Source organism: Pteropus alecto, unplaced genomic scaffold, assembly GCF_000325575.1.
Source record: "Pteropus alecto unplaced genomic scaffold, ASM32557v1 scaffold75, whole genome shotgun sequence".
Lineage (NCBI taxonomy): Eukaryota > Metazoa > Chordata > Mammalia > Chiroptera > Pteropodidae > Pteropus > Pteropus alecto.
In genome coordinates this window covers 30,304,154-30,321,685 of record NW_006440638.1, presented here as the reverse complement: position 1 = coordinate 30,321,685, position 17,532 = coordinate 30,304,154, and the positions used below count along the sequence as shown (strand labels likewise).

At 44.0% G+C, this 17,532-nt stretch overlaps 1 protein-coding gene across 1 annotated transcript in view; it reads right to left on the bottom strand.

Moving 5' to 3' along the window:
- Nucleotides 1-17,532, bottom strand: part of SLC6A11 (solute carrier family 6 member 11) — a 121,810-nt gene that overhangs the window by 27,459 nt on the left and 76,819 nt on the right. The window contains exon 7 of the mRNA XM_006917622.1: nt 6,243-6,346. Within this exon, the coding sequence (XP_006917684.1) occupies nt 6,243-6,346 (104 nt within the window). The remainder of the gene's footprint in view (nt 1-6,242; nt 6,347-17,532) is intronic.

Sequence of the window (17,532 nt, the reverse complement as noted above, 5' to 3'; positions counted from 1 at the left end):
TCAGTTCTGGCTCTGCTGCTGCGAGGGAGCAACCCTTCCACATCAGGCCCCTCATGGAGAGGTTTATCAGAGCAGTGACTGTCTCCTGCCCTTGGGAGGGGCTCGCCAGCGAAGAAACGTAGGCAAAAGTCATGACCAAGGAGAAATCAGATTACAAATGACTTTGGCAAGATAAAGAAGATGGACCTGTCAAGTCCTGGCCCCTCTAACCTCAGGCTCTGCATCCTCTTGAGGCCAAGTCAGGGAATGAGCCTCCCAGGACTTCAGCTGCTGCAGATTGTGCATTGGGAGTTAGTCTTAGAACACGTGTGATGCTCCACTTTAAAGGGAGCAGCTCCCAAGTGGCCTGTCCAACCCCCTGCCCAGGGAGGTATGACTAGCCTGGAGAGTCCCTGCAGCAGCAGTCACCTGCCTCTGCTCACCCCTAGTGATCAGGAGCTTGTCACCTGCTTCCATAATGCTTTGCCCTTGCCCAATGGCTCCTGCTTCTTACAGGGTAAGAACTTCCTCATGTTGTGCTTGACCAAAATCTGATTTCTCTGATAAGTTTTAGTTCTACCCTCCCAAATAAGCTGGAGCTCCTTTAGGCTTGGGAGAGCTGAAGATTGGACCTGTATCTCCTTGAGTTTTTGTTCTCTCAGTTAACTATGCCAATTCCTTTACCAGTTCCTCTTCCCGCTTGTGATCTGTAATTGTCCAGCTTGTCCAGCCCCTTTTCAAATGTCACATCCAGGAATGAGCACCAGACTCAAGAACAGAATAAGACTCTCTCAGGTCCTCTTCTCTTGACACCATACTTTTTGTAATGCAACGAAACGGTACACTAATGTTGGGGACTGTCACACCATGTTGTCTTGCAATGACTCTGGCAATCAAGGGCAAAATGGAGAGAGCATTGGACTGGCGCTCAGGAACCTTGGGTTCCAATCCCCCCTGCAATATCTCTTCTCTGGGCCTGATCTCACCAGCTATAAACCTTGGGTGGATTAAATCTATTCAATCTTGGGCCCTGTGATAGATTAAATCATTTTCCAGCAAGCAGTCACTCTCCCTACTTTCTTCCTTGGAGTGCAATATAACGCCTGGCTCCACTGAAGCAAGCAGTCACTCTCCCTACTTTCTTCCTTGGAGAGCAATATAACTCCTGGCTCCACTGACTTCAGGCTTAGTCACGTGACTTGCTTTGGCCAACGAATATTAGCAGATGTGATACAAACAGATGCTTAAGATATGCTTGTGCGATTAGATTTGTTCATTATCCCTTCTGTGTTTTGCCATGAGAACCTCCCTGGGGAAATGCTGTCCTTGCAGCTTAGACTCCAAAATGTACACACACAGACCAGACTTGAGCCTGGCCTGGACGCTGGGACCAAACAAACCCAATCTACAGACTGAAGGAGAGCTTCCCCAAGTGACCTGCTTGTTGAGGTAAGCCACTGTGTTCTGGGCTTCTTTGTTACACAGCATTATTGTGGCAGTAAGTGACAGATACAGTTACCTTTAAAGAATTCTTCTGGCACTATAGATGAAGGATGGGCTGGTAGCCCTAAGGACTTTATCTGCAAGCCTGATGTACCTCCTCTCAAAAGGAAATTCAGCTCAGCCCAGGCAAGGGCAGAATTATTCCTAGAGTTGGGATAAATCTGCTCCTCATACCTGTTTCTTGACTCTGACTTAACCAACAGTGGGAAACAAGGTGGTACTGGAGAGGAAAGTACTTTCTCCATATCCTCTATATCCTGGAATTCTCCCGTATAATTTGGATCTGCAATCTATCTAGTCCTGTGCGAGGATTTCTCAAACACTGTCACAGAATCTCAAGGCTCAGGGAGGAACGTCACACATTCGAAGTTTCAGTCATTTGGTGGGGAAGGTGAAATGTACATCCATTTATCTCAGACATGAAATCCCTTGCTTTTTCTATGAGTTACACAAAAAGGATGCTTCCCAAGAATCAAGATATCCATATCCTGATTTGTAGACAGTTATCTCTAGACATCCATATGGTTGCTGGAAAACAAATGTCCCTTATCTCAAAGTTCCCATCTTCCCCTAGAGGCCTCTGGAGAGGTTTCCCAGCACTACAGAGAGGCTCTGAGCACACCTAAGTTCCCTTCCAGCCCTGTGTCCTGCACTCTTGCCCTCAGACCACCCGTAACTTCAGGGGATGGAGGTTAGCCATCTGAGTTCTGGAGTAAGGATTTTCTCTGCCTAGTTTGCTCTGTCCCCATACCTCTAACTCCTTCCCCACAGGGCATCTTTTAGGTGAAAAGATTATGTAACAACCACTTTGAAGTTGGCAGCAGCTGAGCCAGCTTTGAAGACCTCTAGAAGCTATTATGCTGTCAGAAGAGAGGGTACTAATTTACTCCCTCTGAGTTGGGAAGACTTGCTCTGGGAACAATTTAGAAAAGGAAATAAAATGAGCCTTTCGATTTAGCAATGTCACCTAGGGGATCAGGTTACCTCTGCTGATGGGAGGAGGAGAAATCTGCCTGTTGAATGGGAAAGCAGAAGAGATCTTCAGCAGCCAGCATATTCAACCCACTGCTTGGAGGGGAAAAAAGTTGCCACTGCGCCGAGACACAGCCTGATGACAGAGCAGTCTTGGCCAAATCCTTGCTAACTGCTATAGTTGGGAAAGAACAGGGCATCCCTGTTAGTGAGGACTAGGGGTGTAGGAACCAGAAAGGCCTAGGTTCAAAGCCTTGTTCCATTAGTGGCAACGTGAACATGAGCAAGTGACTTACCTTTGGGCCTCAGTTTCCTCATCTGTATAAATGCTATGGCCCTTCCATATTTCCTTACATGTCGGCCAGCACTATACTAGGCTCAAGGGATGGTGGTAAATAAGAAGACCCAGCCCCCATCCTCATGAGATGACAGCGTAGCCATGTGACCAAGTGATTTCTGCCGTGTCCAGCACAGAGGGCCTGTGGTGAATGCTGGTTGCTGATATGCAGACAGCATCCCTCTCCAGTATCCCAAGGGGGTCATATTCAACCTAGACCTGCGTTCTGCTGTGCTGCTCTCTCTGTCCAGTGCCTTTCTCTTTCTCTCCATGGTTAGCATTTTGCGTTATGGCTGACAGAGTGCTTTACCTCTCATCCCCAGACCCACCTCCCCGTGAATGGCACGAATGTAGAACCGATCTTATGGACAACCTGGTCTGACCCCTACCTCTCTAGTATGCCTCTGTCCAGCCATACCTAATTATCTCTACCCAAAGGCCCCCAGGAACAATAGAACTTGCTGCCTAATGGTATATTGGATTCCACATTAGTTTTCATTATGTTGGAGCTTTCACTTTCATTTCCTCAGTTCCTCAGTTTCCCCAAGTTACAAACTATAGACTGGGGTTATGTCATTGTGTCTGTACCTCCAAAGTTACTGATTCCAGTGTCTTGCACTTAGTAGACACACAACGCACATGGTTGACAAACGGGCCAGTAAAGTGACCGCCAAGCCAGCTTTCGGAGAGGATGCGGCACAGCACTGGGCTAGGGATTTGGAGACCTTGGCTTGAGTCCAGACTCTACCACAACTAGCTGGAGGGCCACCTCCATGAGCCTCAATTACCCTATCTCGATGACAAAGATAATGTGGGAGGGACTTTATCATAGACAAAGTTTCTTTGGATTGATGATCTCATTTGAGCCACATGACAACCAAGTTCTTATCCTACCAGTGGAGTGTGACCTGGTTTTCTCACTATACCCTCACCTACATCAGATAGGGTTCATTTTTTGGACCACGGCCAATTTGCTAGTTGAGGAAAAGAATCTCATTATTTTAAGAGTGTGTTGCTGATTTTTCTGTTGGTGTTTTGGTGTTTTTCATATTGATCTAGTTACGTTCTTTACATATTACGGACATAAACTCTTTAAATCAAATTACATGTTGTTAGCATGCCCTTTAATTTTATAGATGATTTTTTTGTAATTTTTTTTAATTTGGGAAGAGATATAATACAGAAAAGTACGTAAATAATATTAGTATTAACTTGACATTTTAAATTATAAAAGCAATATGTACTCAGAGTAAAAGCAAAACATGAAATTGTATAGGAAGGTATGAGTGAGAAGCCCATCTCCCTCTCTTTGACTTCCCAGTCTCACTCTCCACTGCTGACCACTTTTAGTTTTCTATGTTTCTTCCCAGGAATTTTAGAAGTTCTAAAATTCTAGTTGTGATTTCTATAGTTATTTTGATGTTTTCTACATACTTTCTCATTCTGAAATCTATTTTTATGATATTGCAATTTATAATAAGGAATATACAGTCAAGCGCCAATTAACAATGGGCTTACATTCTGGAAATACACCCTTAGGCGATTTCATCATTGTGTGAACACCATAGAGTGCACTTTTACAAACTTAGATGGAATGGCCTACCGCACACTAGGCTTTATGGTATACTACTGTCATATATTTGGTCTGTTGGTAAGTAAAACATCATTATGTGGTGCATGACTGTATATTTGGTCTTTGTCCACTGTTCCTGGCAAAGAGCTCTTAACACTTTTAGAATTTCCTGTGGTGAGAGCAATAAAGGTATCACTTGTTATGTTAACAAAGTTACTTTTGGAAAGCACCTAAGGATGGGGGGTGGGGGGCGCTGGTTTCCAGTGGAGCCAACTATGATTAGAAGGCTGAAACTTTCAGTCCTACCCTGGACTTCTAGAGAGGGTGTAGAGGTTAGACACAGAGTTCTACCACCAATGGCCAATGATTTAGTCAATCATGCCTATGTAATGAAGCCTCCAAAAATAAAAAATAAAAATAAAAAGGAAGGGAGTCAGAGAGCTTCTGGGTTGGTGAACACCTGGAGATTCAGGGAGAGTGGTATACTCAGAGAGGGTATGGAAGCTTCATGCCCTTTCTCCATACTTTGTCCTATATATCTCTTCTATCTGGCTGTTCCTGAGTTATATCCTTTTATGATAAAACACTAACCTAGTAAGAACAATGTTTCTCTGAGTTCTGTTAGCCATTCTAGCAAATTAATTGAACCCTTGGAAGGGGTCATTGGAACCTCCAATCTATAACCAGTTGGTCAGTCAGAAGTACAGGTGACACCCTATACTTGCAATTGGTGTTTGAAGTGGGGAAGGGCAGTCTTGTAGGACTCAGCACTGAACCTGTGGAATTTGATGTTTTCTCTGAGTAAAAAGTGTCAGAATTAAGTTGAATTGATAGACACTCAACTGTTGTCTGAGAATTACTTGGTGTGGGGGTAAATCTCACACACTGGAATTTTATTCTTAGTTTTAGAATGATTTCCTTTTAAAAAATATTTAATTATTTAATCAGTCTGACACTTTAGTGCATATATGAGACAAGGTACGGGTATCTATCTTGATTATTTCTCCCAAATAATTATCCTGTCTCAGAATCATTAGCTGAAAAGCCCTTCTTTTCTCTACTAATCTGTGATCAGAGATGGCTTCATTGTCATTGTTCTATGAGTTCATACGTGAATAAGGAGCTCTTGGATGCTAGGAAGAGAGGCACTGCGCAGCCATCCCTGAATATTCACTTACTGTGACCAGGCCCTGAGTTCGGGGGTGTAGAGACCTCAGTAATCAGACCACTGGCCTGAGTTAGAGACTAGGATACAAATTTCTCTTCTACCATGCACTGCTGCGATACCTTGGGCAAGTCTCTAGTCCTCTATGGGTCTCAACCTTGTGGTAGAACGCAGGCTGCAGTCTTGGGAGACAGGTGGCCAGGGTCTGACAGCCTTGGGCTCATCTTCCCACATGGGCTCCCTCCAAGTGCTGGGTGTAGCCAGCTGTAGGAGGCCTGAGAGGGAGGCCTGACAGGCTGAGGGGCAAGTAGGGCACCAGCCACTCCAAGTGGGACAGGAGAGAACCCTACAGTCAAATAAGGGGCAGGAAGGTCTTTAGTATTGGAAGACCTGGGTTCAACTCCCAGCTTTGCCACGTACTAGCTGTGTGACCTTGGACAAGTCACTTGTCTACTCTGGGATAAAGGTTGGGACCTGAGTATGTTTCCAGAGTGGATTTGCTTGCAGCCTGGAATGCAATCTGATCGTATTTGTTATTTTTCTTGCTCTTCCAGTGGCCCACTCTTTGACCCTGGGGCAGTGAGAGGCCAAGAAACAGCCCATCTGTCTCTTCCTGGCCCTGCACAGTGGGAAGAAAACTGTGAACTAGCCTGGCAGCATGGAAGGCTCTCGGGGTTTGGTGGAGAGCTAGCAGGGCCCGGGGAAATGCTCACCTGTAGCAGTTGTTGTTATAATTGTTATAACTTCCCAGAGCAGTCAGACAACCCAGGCAGATGGCATAGGAGAAAAAGATCTGCGTTCCAGCATCTACCCAGACCTGCAGGAAGACACAAAGAAGTTGGCACAGAAATAAGAGGTCAGATGTGCCTTGGCCCTGTTCTCTGACATCTCCCACCCACATCCTCCCTCTAAAAAGAGTCAACAAAGGGATAACCAAACTTCCTCAACCTTCTTAGGAACATGTTTTTAGGCGTTCTATTCTTGAGGACCACTTGATTAAATATAAATATCCTTAATTAATTCCAGATTTTTTTCAGTGGTTATGGATAACAGTTCACTGAATAGCAAGAATTTGGATGTTTAGGACCATGCTCCAGCTCTGTTAAAGTTACTTAACTTCTCTGAGGCTTAGGTTCCTGATATGCAAAATGTGGAAAGAACTCTCTCAGGAGTGTTGAGAGGATTCATGCAATAAGAAATGTAGCATGCTTATTGGAATGAGCATGCTCATTGGCATGTTTAAAGCAAAATGAGTGATATTCTTTGTGATTAAGACTACCATAAGAAAACTCATAGGGTTCCATCCAGGGGGAAGCATCGCATAGCTGACCTGACCTTACGAGGTGGCATGGAAGGGACAGAAGGAGACGGGGAGGCCCACCGAATCTTTACCATAAAAATAGATGCATTTGAGGCTTCTTATGTGGTACATATGTAAAGTACTTTCTTAGTTTCTAAGTTCCCTTTGACAAAAACTACTGTGGACAGCATGACACGCACAACAGGAATTACGGTGGCTTCTCTAACATTTCCTCTGGGCTATCTTTGAGCTCTTACAAGTTACCGAGGAAAATCTACAACTAAAACCTAAATGTAGCTGATGACTGATGCTTGAGAATCAAGTTTTATCTGGAGCAGGGGTCCCCAACCCCCAGGCCATGAACCAGCATCAGTCCGTAGCCTGTTAGGAACAGGGCCACACAGCAGGAGGTTAGTGGCGGGCAGTTGAGTGAGCAAAACTTCATCTGTATTTGCAGCTGCTCCCCATCACTAGCATCACCGCCTCAGCTCCCTCTCAGATCATCAGGCATTAGATTCTCATAGGAGCACCAGTCCCTGGTGCCAAAAAGGTTGGGGACCACTGATCTAGAGAACAAGGCTTTGCACTAAATACAATTACTAGCAACCATTTATTAAACACTTACAGTGTGCCAGGCACTCGTGCTGAGCCCTGTACGCATTATTGCTCTTTAATGTTCACAGAGACTCTATGTGGTAGGTGCTTTTACTAGTCCCTTTTTACAGCTGAGGAAACTGTGGAACAGACAGGTTGAGTAATTTGCTCAAGACCACACAGCTGGGAGTGGCAGATACAAGTTCATGAGACCCACCTCTAGAGAAGCATGCTTAACTAATCCCAGAATTTCAGAAGTCTTTAGGTGTAACCTCAACATATGACACTCTTCTGAGTACTTCTGACAGATAGTTTCTACTTGATTAGGGCAATGACAGGGAACTCACTATATCTCCTGATGCATCCCCTTTCTTCTTTAGAGAATTATGACGGTTAGACCATTTCTTAAAATGAGAGGAAATCTCCCTTCCTGGGTTCCTAGTTCTGGGGTCACCCAACCCTTATTTCTCTCTTCCAAGTGGTAGCACTTTAGAGATTTGAAGAAAGCACCAGTGCCTCCTGGACCCTAGAACTCTCCCTTTTCCAGACAAAATATCTCTATTCCCTCTTTCTTGGGGAATTGATTACATGATAAAGACCACTCTTCCATGGATTTTCTTGAGTTTGTTAAATAATTCAACATGTACCTTAAAAGAGATTATAATGTTGCCTCTCAACCTAAGAAATAATTTTTTCCCCTCTAGTATAGGGTCATTGGGTTTAGTGTCTTAGAGCTAAATGAGGAACTTAGAGAGAGCCTTCTCTAAGTGTGTGTGTGGGGGCGGGGGGAGGAGTGCCCGCAGATCAGAGTAGGTTGATACATGAGGAAGGAAAATGGAAATATAATGAAAATAAAAAACCACTTTTTCAAAAAAAATTTGCCATAAAGGGGAGTTGGATGATAAGGTGGTAATGAAAGGGTAAATAAAATTTAGGAAGGATTTTTTTAAAAATGGTAGGAACTCGAGGATGCTTAAATGTTGATAGGAAGGGTCCATTGCAGAAAAAAAAAAAAGTGAAGATTTAGGAGAGAAATGGATATGTTTTTAAGTCCTCCTGCTCTGTTTCCCCATTTGCTACCCTAGTGGGATCCCCTCTACCCAAATCCAGAGTACAGTGACCTGTCAGGCAATCAAATACCCAACAGAGAAGAAATAGATGTATTTTGCCTGGAAAAAGGAGAATTCTAGGGTGCAGGGGGAAGTGGAGCTTTCTTCAAATCTCAAAGGCCAGTAAAACACTTGGAGAAGCAAAAACAATACAGCTGCTGACCGAAGAAACAAAACCAGATCACAGGAGATGCCCACAGGGATGCTCAGCACTCCCAGAGTCCCATGTTTGTTTTTAATGCCCTTGCAAAATGAGTGTCCTCTTCCCAGACCCTTTGTTGTCCCTGGCTGAGTGTGCAGGCCAGTAAGAGAGGTTGTTCAGATGTTTGGGAAAACTGATTTCTCAGCTGGGACCCATGGCAGGTGGTCCCCTACCACAACATGGTAAATAAACTCTCTGAGTTCAAAAATGCTAGAGAGCTTTCCATTTGCACATCTCAAAGATGGGCCCCCAAACCATGATTTTCACCTGCAGGAAATTTTTCTTGCAGTTTGCTTACTGAGCATGTCGACACTGCATATGCTCTTTTTGCCTAACTAGTATCCATCTCCCCTTTTAGGTAATAGCATCCCAATTTTCCTGTGGAAAACCACCTCTTCCCCACTCAGAGACAGACAGCTTCAGGGGTGATCATATGACCCATGCCTGGCCTATCAAAGCATTTCTCTTGGCCACAACTATTGGGTTGGGGATGAGCATATGATGCAAACCAAGCCAATGAAACTTAATTTGGGGACTTTCAGTGGAGCCATTGCAAACGGGACGCATTCTTTTCTCCTGGATATGTTAAGTTTGTAACTGCTAGGGGTCATCACTGACCACAAGGGAAAAGAACAACCTGCCTGAGAATAAAGCCAGTGCAAAGGAAAGCCAGTGCAAAGAATCTAGAACAAAGAAAGACTGATATTGGTGGTAAGACTTGGGTCCCTGGGCCCAATCATACCTGAAATCAGACATACCTGAGAACATTTCAATTTCAGAGGCTTCTTTTTTCTTAAGTCAATTTGAATGGGATTACTGTCACTTCAAATGGAAAAAATTCTGACAAATAGCAATATTAAGCTCTTAGAAAAACCTAAAGGCTGTAAGCCCAGATCCCTCAACCAATCCTAAATTACTAATGAACCACCACTTATCGAGTGCCTTCTGTGTGCAGAATCCTGTGCCAGATTGTGAAAGAGGTACTGTACAATGATACATATACACTCCATCTTGTCTGCAGGTAAGGTAAGACAAAGCGTTCAGAGAACAAGGTACCCAGTACCTAGGAGTGGTAGATGAGGGGAAAAATGAACATGTGCTAGGGCAATCAGAGAAGGCTGTCTGGAGGAAGTACACTTTTAAACACTGGAGAAGTGATGAGATGGGACATACTGGGCCTAGTGGTTCAATGTGAGAGGAGAATGAGTTCTCAAATGACTTTTCCCTCTTGCTCCCCTACCTCTGTAGGAAAAAAGCCTGTCATTGTTATTCTGATAGTTACCGTTAAATCAACACCTTTATACAATACCTTTTGTTCTTCTCCCTTTTGGCAATGTCTGTTGGTTTCCTACCATAAAGAATATTGATATTAGCCAGTAGCCTCTATTTCTCTTCCTTCTCTTTGCTCTAGGATCTAATGTGAAAAAATATTCATTTGTTTCCTATAAATACTTAAAGGCAATCTGTGAATTTATTCTACCTTTCATATACACACATTCTCTTCCAATTTTTGAATACTTGTACTATATCTGCATTATTAGAACACACAACCATTATGTATTATTTCCCTTTTAGCCACTGTTTAGTTCTACAGGTTTAATGCTCACTCCTAGACTTTGTTAATACTTCTCCAGTCAATTTGCTTGTCTGTAGCTTGCTTTCTAGTAAATTCCTCTGTAAAGGCTCATGGGAAATAATATTTCTCAGGTTCTTGTATGTTCATAATAGTTGATCTATGGCTTTCATACTTGAAAGTCAATTAGCTATCTATAAAATCCTTGGTTCTCTTTTCCTTTTCCTTAGAATCTTGAGTATGTTGCTTAGTTATCTCCTGGCACAGAGAGCTGCTGGAGAAAAGTCTGATGCCATTCTAATTTGTTTTCCTTTATAAAACACTTTATTTTTTGTCTGAATGATCGATAGGATTTTTCCTTTCTCTTTAAAGTTCAATAATTTTATTAGAATATGTCTTAATGTTGACTATTCTATGTTGACTTTCCCAGGCTTGTGGTGTTCTTCTTGAAGATGTGAATTCAAGTTTTCTCTTAAATATCCATTTCCAGTATTTGGTCTCTTCCATTGCTTTGGATTTCTTCTTTGGGAATTTTTTGTATGTTGGATCTTCTTTGTCTGTCTTCTGTACTTATCACTTTTTTTTTTGCATTTTTAAAAAATCTCTTTCCTTATTTCTGACTTTATTTTCCTCCTTTCTATTCTCTTTTTACCTTATGACATTATCTATGGTGTCTATTCACTCCTGTATTCCTCTATTTAGTTATTTCTCCTGAAATATTTTTCCTTCTGTAAGCTGTCTTTTCAAACTTTCTAATGATTTCACTTATAGTATTGTTCCAAAGCATCTGTTGGCTTCTTAATTTCTTTTAGCTTTTTAAAAAAAATATTAAATTACAGCATTTAGATATTTTATGGTCTTTGTGGAATGCATTCATTATCAGTAGGAATACTATTCTGTTCATAAGTTTTCTTATAATGGCTTTGTGTAGGATTTGACCATAATTCTTTTCTGTTGCTCATGTGTAGGTGAGACGTATTTTCTTGTACTCTTAGAAGGGGAATTTTTGTATAGAGGAATAGGAGTAATCCAGGGTAGATTTTTTAGCCTCACAGTTCTATGGTTACCTCTTCTGTTATTACCAAAAAGTCTTCAAAACTATAACTGCATTCAGTACTTTCTGAAATTATTGTTCTCTATTCCCTTCCCCCACTCCTAGCCAAAATTTCTCCTTTTGTTTCCTCTACTGTCTCTGTCCTGCTCAATTTGGGTTCTGTTTTCAGTGTTTTCTCCTCAATGTGAGGTTCTCTGGCCACGGAACTGCAGCTGGTCAGTCCCTAGAGTTCCCAGGTCCCAGACCGCTGCCCGAACTTCCCGCAGTCCTCTGGCACTCACCTATGTCTTGGAGCCTGCATATATCCCTCCTAGTTTTGGCTGGCATCCTCAGATAGTTCCACCAAGCTTCTACTCCCAGAGTCCTCTCCTCCTAGGGGTGAGTACATGTTAGAGATTTCGGGGTTTCCTGAATTTCAACCTTCTGAATTCCCTTTGACTTCATCTTCATCTTCATCTCATCCCACAGAGTTGATATCATGAAGATGTTATTGTTGTTAGTGTTTGGCTCCATTTGTTCACATTTGTGGGTCATAGAGTCACCCAGTTAGGCTGAAGGTACTGTCCACAGGGTTTGTTTGTTTGTTTATTTTACTATCTTAGTTTTTCTGATATGTGGAGAGATTCTGGGCAATTAAAAAAAATTTTTTTTTTTTCTGATGCCATCTTGTTTCCTTGGTTCTCAAGAAATCTTTAGAGGGAAGATAAATAAAATTGGTCAAAATGGAGGTGGCAGAATAGCCAGATTTGAGAAATTGGTGAGTGGGTGTGACAATAGAAGATGAGTCAGTTTTTTTAAGGGAGGCTGGAAGTGTAAAGTAGGAAAATGGGTAAGTATAGTTCTGGGCAAGCAAGTTTGAGACATCTGAGTGAGATGTGCAGGAGACAGGTGGAAAGTCTAGGACTAAATGTGGGGATCTGGGCTAGAGACACATCAGAAAAGCCATCAGAATTTTAGCCATAACTTAACGCCTCCCTGACTCCAGATCCAAAACTTTCTTCATTGGCATTTTCTATTTTCTACATTTGGAAAATCCATGTTGATTAATATCAACTTTTCTGCTGAGACATAGGCTCATTGGGCATGCAGAGCTTCCAAACTTTCAGGATTAGATTTCTGTGAAAAAGTCTCACAAAGCAGCATAATATTTCTTCACATGGAGTCTGCATCATTAAACTCCTTAAAAGACTAGCATAACTGATATGTGTCTGCGGTCTTAAACATATGCCTGTGGTTGTGAAAATGCAACAGGGTCTCAATTGTCAGCCTTCCCCCTAAATCCAGGAAAGGATGAATTAACTCATTAGGAAACTACTATATTTGTTAAGATAATTACTAATAGGCTATGCTGGATTAAACAATAAACTACAAAATCTCAGTGGCTTAGCATAACAGAAGTTTATTTCTTGCCTATACAAATCCAGACACAGACTGTGAAAAGGCTCTCTTCTACCCAATGACTTAGCAATGCAAGCCTTCCTACCTTACAATACTTCCATGTCAACACAATCTCTGAGGCAGAAGAACAGAGAGCTAGAGATTTGCTTGGGAAATTTTTAAGAGTCAGGCCTGAGAGGTGCTTATATCACTTCTGCCCACATACCATTGACCAGAAACAAATCACATGGACCCAACCTAAAGGCAAGAGAGTCTGGGAAATGTAGTCCTTCCATTTACCCAGAAAGAGAAACAATAAATGGTTGGTGAACATATAGCATTATTTCTACTACAGGCATTGTCTCATGTCTACTCCACCTAAGGCTACTTTTTTCTTTAGGAATTCCACAGAGATGCAGAGATCAAACAAGATCATGGTAGCCTTTGGAATGATTTAACAAAAGTAGAAAAGAGAGCCTAATGAAATGGGCTAAAAGAACATTCAAGAACCCTTCCGTCAGTTTGTTGATGCCTTAAGATGTGAGAAACTTGAGATAATATTTGTTGAAAACCTACTGTCTGCTCAGGCTTTCATGTACACAATCTTGTGATTTAATTACAAGATTATATAACCATGCCACTAAGGTAAGTATTGTTGTCTCCATTTTTATACAAGAGGAAATGGACACACAAAAGGTCAAGCAACTAATGAGAGAGAGAGAGTCAGTTTTGAACCCAAGGCATTCTGGGTCCAGATTTTACAGAGAAAAGCCGAGGCCTCCTGGTATGCTGGGTAGGTCTGGAGTCTCAGTTGGGATTTAAACAGCTCTGTAGCTGTCAAGTCAGACAGGACAAAGGCAACCCCACCCCAATGAAAGGAAGACCAGGCAACTGAGCCCCATTGACCAGCATGTCCCAGGACGCTACAAAGGGGGCAGCTCAGCAGAGAAAGGGCTTCCTATTTCTCAACACAATTTGAAGGGAAAATAGTCTCCACAAAACAAACCTCAAGGAAGCTGGGTCAGTAGCTGAGAAACGGATCACTCCCCATGTTCTGCAGCAATGAATGGGGGGCGTTCTGGCAGGGTGGCTGTGGGCGGACCACATTCAGAGGTTTGGAGGACAGATTTGCATGGGAACAGGGGTTTTTTTTAGAGCGGTGGTCCTTTCCTCCAGCTCTGGGGCAACCTCAGCTCTTTCAGGGCGACTGGTTCCAGTGAGCCCTGGTACATAGTAGGAGCAGAAAGCAATGGATCAGGATGTAACCTGCCTTCACAGGTAAACCCTCAGGGCCTAGCACTGGATGGCACAGAATACATCCTTAATATCATTAGCTGGGAGAGGTAAGGAAGGATGGATGTACAAGGACAGATACTTCCCTATCCACACTCAGAAGTTACCAGGCCCTGATGGATGCTCAGTATAGACTGCCCTAGGCCACACAGACAGCACATTCTAGTTTACAAAGCACCTTCTTATGTCTTGTGACCCATAAACTGCTCTGAGGTGGGCACCATTATCTTCAGGTTAGAGACACATGTGTGTATGGGTGGAACTACTCTCACTTTCTTCCCGCATTCCCACCTTGGCCATGTAAGTAGAATGTCTAATCTCTTAGAAGTCTGGGGAGAAAGTTTCATGTCTTTTTTTCATCTCTTGGAGAGAGGTCACTTATCCAACTGAGGAGGTCAGGGTAAGGTCATTGTGCATATGTAGTTAGCACTTCCCTCTCTTTCCCACCCATAAAAGATTAAATAAGATAATGTGCATGAAACGAAGATTCAGCACAGTGCCTAGCTCTTGGAGAGTGTGGAGGAAGTGCTCAGAAACCCAGCTATAAGCTCTCGTAGAGTAGGTGCTCAGAATCAACACTGATTCCTTAACAGGATATGCTGGTCTTTAAACAACTGAAAGAAAAAAAAAGCTACTTCCATTTTTCTCCCCATAATAAATGTGCACTAAGTGTCCTCAATGTGCTAGACACAATTCCAGGAGCTCCCTCAGGAAGCTTCCATTCTAGCAGGAGAAACAGACCGCACACAAAGTAAGATAAGCTATAACAAAGCATCTGTGGAGAGGAGCGAGTGGGGGACTATGGAAGAGAGGGTGCAGGGCTGTGGGGGCCAGGGCCTGCTCCATGGTACAGTTGCTGCCTGGGGAGCTGAAAGAGAATTGGAAGTGGAGTGTGATTTTCTACAGTGTCTAAGGCAGCACGAGCTACAGAAAGAAACTCCCCTAGACAGGTGCTTTCAGGTCTACAAATAGCCACCCATCAGAGGAGAAGGGCAGTGCCTCCACTAGTCATCAAGGCAGCACCAGTGGAAGGGCCTGGTACTTCCATCCCTGCGCCCTGGCTTTGGTGGTGTTTGCTGTACTGGCTCTTTGAGGTTTCTGACATGAGCAGCATTAACCCACCCTTCCATAAAAGCACCAGCAAAGGAGGTATGTCAGGGTGGTGACGCTGTTAATCATGACACCAACACACCTTTGTCAGTGCCTACAACATACCGGCCCTGTTTAAGTGCTTTATAGGGTGCTTCAAAGGGTGCTATTATTATCCCCTTTTTATAGATGACAAAATTAATACCCAGAGAGGTAAAGTCATTTATCCATACACGCTGGCCACTGTGTGAGAAGTCCCTTTGGACTTAAGGACAAAGGAACCTCTGGAGCTGCTTTCCAAAACCTGCCCTGCCCTCAAGAGAGGCACTGAAGTACCATGCAGAAGGGACAAAATGAAATGAGATGGCTTTTGTTAGGTGCCTGGTTCCAAGCCTTGCTGGGGCTTAATGGAAAGATCCAGGCCAACCTGGATTGGAGCCCTGCTTTTCCACTTAACCTGCTGTACAACCCTGGGCAAGTTACTTCATCTCTTTGAGACGCAACTCCTTGTCTGTGAAAGTAAGACATGGTGAATGTAAGGTACATAGTGGGGTATCTGGTAGAATTCCCTTAATCGGATTTCTTTGGGTGGCTAACGCTTCTCAACTCTACTATTAAAATAAGCTCCTATATCTTTCCCACCATCTAAGTCCCCTTCCCGCTAAGTGAACTAATAAGATTCCTGAGCAGCACCAAACATGGTAGCAGATTTGCCTGCCCTTAGGGCAGCGGGCATGGGTATAGCAGTGAGGGGCAGAAGAAGTCAACATCTTACTGCCCCCAGGCTCCTTGCTGTCCCAGTGCCTGGTCAAGATGTGTGAAGACTGCCAGACCCAACAGTGCATGTGGTGTTTGGATCCAAGTAGCCAGGACAGGGCTTGGTGGCCTTTTACTTCTTTAACATTTTCTTTTCAAACAGATAGCCACACACAGACACACAAACACACAACTTTTGTAAATGGAGACTTCGATTGAGGCAAAAACGTAACTTATGTGGCCTGGCAGAAAATGGCTGAACTAAGCTCTTTCTTTTTGCCTTTTATATTGGTAAAGATTCTCAAAAGATTAAAAGTAGGTTAGGAGAATAATACAACAGCTGTGTTTCCAGTGTGTACCTGACAACGGCTTTTGTAGAAGTGAATAATTACATGAAAATCACTTCCTTCCCACCTCTTTCTCAGCCCCCTCCGGGTTGCTAGGCGCCCTCTCTCCTTCTTTCGGCTAATGCCACATACAGAAGCTGATGAATACAGTATGGCCATTATGAGGAAAGGAGTCTGAGGGAGGAGGATTCAAATGCTCCCTCCCTAGTGGACTCAATGGGGGGAGCAAACTTGAGGGGAGAGGACTCTGGATATATTTATATGCTAATGCACTGGGCAGGCGGCAGGGCCAGCGGGGAACAGTGGTGGGAAGGGGCAGAGGCTCTTGGCCTGGAAGCCCCGCTGGAAATATGTTCTGCAGCCTCTGGCTCTAGTGCCAAGCACCTCCCTGGGCAGCCAGCCCTGGGGGCTGACTGGGGCCCCGCCAGAGGCCCTGCCAGTAAAGTGTCACTGGGCTGAAGGGCTGAAGGGCTGCACTGTGGGCGGTGAGGAGCTGTTCAGTTCTGTGGAGGGGAGCCTGGGTGTGTAGGCTGACCCTCGTGGCCCGTTTTTGTGTGGAGCAGGGAGTGGGGTCACTGTGGCTGGGCCTTTGCCCGGAGGCTAGACAGCCATGTCCCAGTCACAGAGCACAGAGGGAGTGGATGGGTGGTTGCTGGCACTGGGCCGATGGCAATGACCTCCACGACTTAAATGGTAGAATCCTGGGGGCTGTGCATGACTATCCCTTAATCCATCGCATGAGATAATCGAGCACGATTTTACCAAAGGACTAAGCAGAAGAGATTCAGAGTGAGGATAAGTGTGGGCAAGGCCCAAAGACAGCACACTCTCAGCCCTGAACTTTTCCTAGAACTGTGCAGCCTCAGGGGCCTATATTTTAGGCCAAAGTCTTCTCCCGACAGTGTTCCTCTAGGGGGATGCTATTGGCATTTTGGATAAGACAATTCTTTGTGCAAGACTATCTTATTCATTGTAGGAGGTATAGCATCACTGGTTCTCACTTTCTAAATGCTAGAGGTGGCCTAAGTCATCATATAGACTGACACCCCCACGTGTTTCTCAGGTAGGATCCCCTGGCAGTGATCCTACCTAGCTCTGGCTGAGAACCACTGAGGCAGGGGAAATCTGAGCTGGTGTCAGTGGTGGGGCTGCAGAACCCAAATCCCCTCACAGGGGAGCACCAGAACAAGGCCTTCTGGGCCAAACCAGATGTCAGCTCCCAGCCACGCCCCAAGCTGAGCAGGCAACCGATATGGAGCCTCATCATCTCCCACTATAAGATCTTCTCTAATAACCAGAGAGCTAGGGA